We start from the raw sequence: 5071 nt of genomic DNA, 5'->3' as shown, positions 1-5071 counted from the left end.
TGTTCACCATCAGACTCACTAGGGTCTCCTCAGTTGATGAACCGGGTTCATCTCCCTGTGAACTTAGATTAACTAACCCTTTAGCAGCTTCACCAGAACCACTTCCCCCTAACTTCTTGCCACTTTCTTCAACAGTTTCCTGTGTAACCCCATAAATAGTAGGTATAGGCAATGCATCAGTGGGTGAGTAATAAGCCACTCCTTTCCTTTTTCCCCTCACATCACCACATTCACCCTTTCTCTCCTTTTCGTTTTCAAATTTCTTTTTACATCTACTCCTTCGTAACTCAGGTAATTCCACGTTCCTGATAGGCCCAACCAAAACAAAACTATTTTCTAAATTCTCAGTCAAAGAAGAACTTACCTTAGAAGGGGATTCTTGAGTCTTCTCAGAGTCAGAAGACCCAAGTCCTTCCCTCTCACTAGAAGATTTGTACGACTCAGAATCAGAGTTATAATCAGAGTCTTGAGCCTGACTTGCTTTTAATTGCTCATTCAATTTCTTTGAGAGAGCACGAGATACCACCGTTTTGCGAGCAAGCATTTTTACTCTTCTTAACATGGGTTTGGGAGTCGTGATAGGTGGAGGAGGGGTAGATGAATCAGAGGAATTGGGCCGTGGAGGAGTTCCAGGGTTGTCTTGTGGGTTTGTCATTATAGCTGGTTTCTTGAGAGAATTGGTAAGTTAGAACTTTGGAGAAGAAAGCATTTGAGAGTGATGAAGGTTTTTGACGGTTTTGAATTATGAGGGTGGCAGAAAGTAATGATGAGCATTTAAAGGGAAAGACTCATTTAATGGATAACGGTAGCTTTAGCGGTCAATTAGATGTCTAATCAACCTAAAATTGCAGGTTGAACGAACTATTAGGCTTCCCTAGATTTTAGGCAATTTTTGTGGTTAGAATTCTAATGAGGACGGAACTGGTTCAAAAACAAACGGATAGGATTTTCTACGAAGTTGAAAAATTGTAGGCCTCTGCTCATGATTTAAATATTTATATTCTAATTGTGTAGAGCATAGAAAATACACCTTGGCATTCAGATGAAACAATACTGATGAACCAGGTTCTTCATTTAGAATTCTCTTGACCATGCCTCAATTTACCACAATAGAGAAAATTTTGTAAGAGATCAGTAAGTCATATTAACACGAGTCATGGGAGTATACTATTTATAGTATGAAACTGAGTAAAAATTAATCTGGATATTTACAGAAGTTCAAATTTCCTAGCCAAAAAAAAATCATTTTTTTTCATTGTGTATTCTGAGCTGGTCCTATTAGGTGATCTTAATGATCCCTAATTCCAACTTGTTCCTTTCAAAGTTTTCTCTACTCAATGCTTTAGTAAAGATGTCAGCAATTTGTTTATCAGTAGCACAGAATTCTATGGTGATCAATCCTTTCTCATAGTTATCTTTTTAGAAGTGATGTCTAACATCTATGTGCTTAGCCCTCTTATGATGAACAGGGTTTTTTGTCATACTTATAGCACTAGTGTTATCACAGAAGATAGGAATGCAACCAACTTCAATGCCAAAATCTATCAGCTACTGTTTGGTCCATAGCAATTGATCACAACAAGAGGCAACAACAATATATTCAGCCTCAGCAGTGGATAATGCCACTGAATTATGCTTTTTAGTGGCCCATGATACAAGAAATGAACCAAGAAAATGAGTCATACCTGATGTGCTCTTCCTATCCACAAGGAAACCTGCATAGTCAGCATCCGCATACCCTACTAGATTGAAATTACTACCTTTAGGGTACTAGAGACACAGATCAGTAGTGCCTTTCAAATATCTTTGTATCCTCTTGACAGCAGTCAAGTAAGATTCCTTAGGATTTTCCTGAAAACGAGCATAAAGCCCTACACTGAAGACTATGTCAGGTCTGCTAGCAATAAGATACAAAAGTGAACGAATCATACCCTTATAAAACATTTGATCAACAAATGAACCAGGTTCATCTATGTCTAATTTAGTAGCTGTTGCAATGAGTGTGTCTATTTCCTTTGATTCATCCATTTTAAATTTTTTAATAAACTCTTTTCCATATTTCTACTGATGGATCATGGTTCCATTTGGGTTTTGTTTGATCTGAAAGCCTAAGAAAAAGTTAAGCTCACCCATCATACTCATTTCAAACTCACTCCCCATTAATTTGGCAAAATCCTTACTTAGTTTGTCAGTGGTTGCCCCAACAATTATGTCATCAATATATATTTGTACCACAAAAAGATCTTTACATTTGTCCCTTAGGAATAGAGTACTATCAATTTTACCTCTTTTGTAGCCATGTTTAAGCAGGAATTTGGACAGCCATTCATACCATGCTCTAGGAGCCTGCTTGAGTCCATATAGAGCCTTATCTAATTTGTACACATGTTCCGGACACTCCTTGCTCTAAAACCCTAGAGGTTGTTTAACAAACACTTCTTCTTTTAGGTATCCATTCAGGAAGGCACTTTTGACATTCATCTGATGAAGAGTGAATTCCATGTGTGCTGCAAATGCTATGATGAGTCTTATTGTCTCTACTCTTGCAACTGGAGCAAAGGTATCATCATAATCTATACCCTCCTCTTGGCTATAACCTTGGACCACCAGTCTTGCTTGTTCCTTGTAATTGTTCCATCTTCATCAAGCTTATTTCTGAACACCCATTTAGTGCCAATTACTGATATGTCCTTGGGTCTTAGAACTAGATGCCAAACTTGACTTCTCTCAAACTGATTGAGTTCATCTTGCATTGCATTTACCCAATCTGCATCCTGCAAAGCCTCAACAACATTTTTAGGTTCAATAAGAGACAGGAAAGCATCAAAAGCACACAGATTCTTTAATTGTGATTTAGTTTTAACTCCCGAGGTTGGATCAGTGATTATGTTCTCAATGGGATTAGAACTTTGATACTTGTGAGGTTTCACAACCAATTGATTTCTGCTTGATGTTTCTCTCATGTTCTGTTACTGAGGAATAGAGTCATGAATAGGTTCCTTTAGGGAATTTGTTTCAATTCCTCTTTGTTCAGTTCACCCTGTCAGGTTCCCCTAGATGGAAGAACATGTTCCATCACATGTTCCTTCTTTTGGTACAACTTTAGCTTGAGCTGAGACTTTACTCAAATCTTTTACCAGCCCAATAGCTTCATCTTCATATTCTTTTCTCTCAAAAAGAATGTTAGTTTCATTAAACACTATATGTACACTTTCTTCTACACACAAAGTTCTTTTATTGAACACTTTATAAGCTTTTCTATATGAAGAATATCCTAAGAATACTCCCTCATCACTTATGGGATCAAACTTACCTAGGGAGTCCTTTCCATTATTGTGCACAAAGCACTTGCATCCAAATGCCCTAAGATGGGATATATTTGGTTTTCTCTCTTTAAGTAACTCATAGGGAGTCTTCTCTACAAGAGGTCTAGTCATGTATCTATTAATGATGTAACATGTAGTATTTACAGCCTCTGCCCAGAAGCTGTGGGGCAGTTTACTAGAAAGAAGCATAGTCCTGGCCATATCTTCAAGAGTCCTATTCTTTCTTTCAACTACTCCATTTTGTTGATGAGTCCTAGGGGCGGAAAAATTATGATCTATACCATGCTCATCACAAAATTCAGCAAACTTAGCATTTTCAAATTTAGTTCTATGATCAGACCTGATTGATGCAAGTTGATTACCTAGTTGTTTTTGAGTTTTTCTAACAAAGGTAGTAAACATGTCAAAAGTTTCATCCTTAGATGTTAAAAACAGTACCCAAGTAAACCTAGAATAATCATCAATAAGTACCATCACATATTTCTTACCACCTCTGCTCAATGTTCTCATTAGACCACAGAGATCCATATGAACCAGTTCCATCGTCCTGGTTGCGCTTACCATTTTCTTGTTTTTAAAGGATGATCTTACCTGCTTCCCCCTTGCACATGCCTCACAAACTTTGTCTTCCTTGAACTTAATGTTAGGTAACCCTATCACTAGGTCCTTGGAGACTAATTTGTTGAGTTGATTCAGACTTGCATGATCAAGTGTTTTGTGCCACAGGAGGGGATCATTGTCCAACACACTCAAGCAAGTGAGTTCATTTTTTGAAAGAGTGGACAAATCTACAATGTAAATATTGTTAACTCTTTTTCCCTAAAAAACAATGTTGTTAGTGGTAAGATTAATCACAAAGCATTTGGTAGAGGTGAATGCTACAAGGTTACCTCTGTCATATAGTTGTGATACACTGATTAGGCTATATTATAAGCCATATACCAAGTAGACATTCTCAATGGAATGTGAGTCTATCTTACCTACCTTTCCAACCCCAATAATCTCACCTTTCTTCACATTTCCAAAGGAGACATTACCTCATTTTAAGTCCTCAAGTGAAAGAAACTAGTTCTTGCTTCCATTCATATGTTTTGAGCAGCCACTATCCATATACCATATTTGGCTACTTCCCTTCACTTGGACCTGCAAAAAGAAATCAAGGGTTAGTCTTAGGAACCTAAACAAGTTTGGGTCCCTCTCTATTGGCAAAGGGGTAAATTAAATTCCTTTTGGCCCACCCATGCAGCCTATTTTTCTGTTGGACAAAGGTTTTGTCCTTTTGACTAGACTTTTCTTTTGCATTACATTTATTTTTGTAATGACCAATCTTGCCACAGTGTGTGCAGATTTTGTTTTCAGGAAGAGTGATGTACTTGCTTTGGGGGTCCCACTTAGGTGCTTGGGTACCATAGCCAAGTCATCTCTTGTTGCTACTGTGATGTTCTTATAGCCAAGATAGAGCATCAGAAGCCTTATTCCATTTGCAAGTTCTATCTAGTTCATACTTTACCTTCCCTAGGTCTTCTTTTAAGACTCGTATCTGCTCATCTTTCTTGTACAACTCATCCTTCAGCTTTCCTAAATTTTCTTCTAAGGTGAGATGTGTGTGATCATCTTTCTTCTTACCTATTCCTAATTTCAGTTTTAAATTTTCAGACCTAAGTTCTAAGACACTGGTGTGATGTTCAAGAACCTGGTTCTTCAACTCAGCATTTTTACTGTTACTCTCATTAGCCCTAGATTCT

At 37.6% G+C, this 5071-nt stretch overlaps 1 protein-coding gene across 1 annotated transcript; it reads right to left on the bottom strand.

The window, feature by feature from the left end:
• Positions 1-1548: 1548 nt before the first annotated feature.
• Positions 1549-2028, bottom strand: LOC138871444 (secreted RxLR effector protein 161-like). The gene is made up of 2 exons (XM_070149325.1): positions 1779-2028; positions 1549-1715 (listed from the first exon to the last, which is right to left on the bottom strand). Exons 1-2 carry the CDS (start codon positions 2026-2028, stop codon positions 1549-1551), a joined length of 417 nt encoding a protein of 138 aa, XP_070005426.1.
• Between the last annotated feature and the right edge of the window lie 3043 nt (positions 2029-5071).

Source organism: Nicotiana sylvestris, chromosome 1, assembly GCF_000393655.2.
Source record: "Nicotiana sylvestris chromosome 1, ASM39365v2, whole genome shotgun sequence".
In the NCBI taxonomy this organism is placed as follows: domain Eukaryota; kingdom Viridiplantae; phylum Streptophyta; class Magnoliopsida; order Solanales; family Solanaceae; genus Nicotiana; species Nicotiana sylvestris.
This window is presented reverse-complemented; position numbering and strand designations above follow the sequence as displayed.

Excerpts from the sequence above, each read along its gene's own strand:
- LOC138871444 (XM_070149325.1), bottom strand. The coding sequence starts at position 2,028 with ATGGATGAATCAAAGGAAATAGACACACTCATTGCAACAGCTACTAAA. Across the intron at positions 1,716-1,778 it reads GAAAGGCACTACTGATCTGT|GTTTCCTTGTGGATAGGAAG; the intron begins GTCTCTAGTACC and ends CTGACTATGCAG.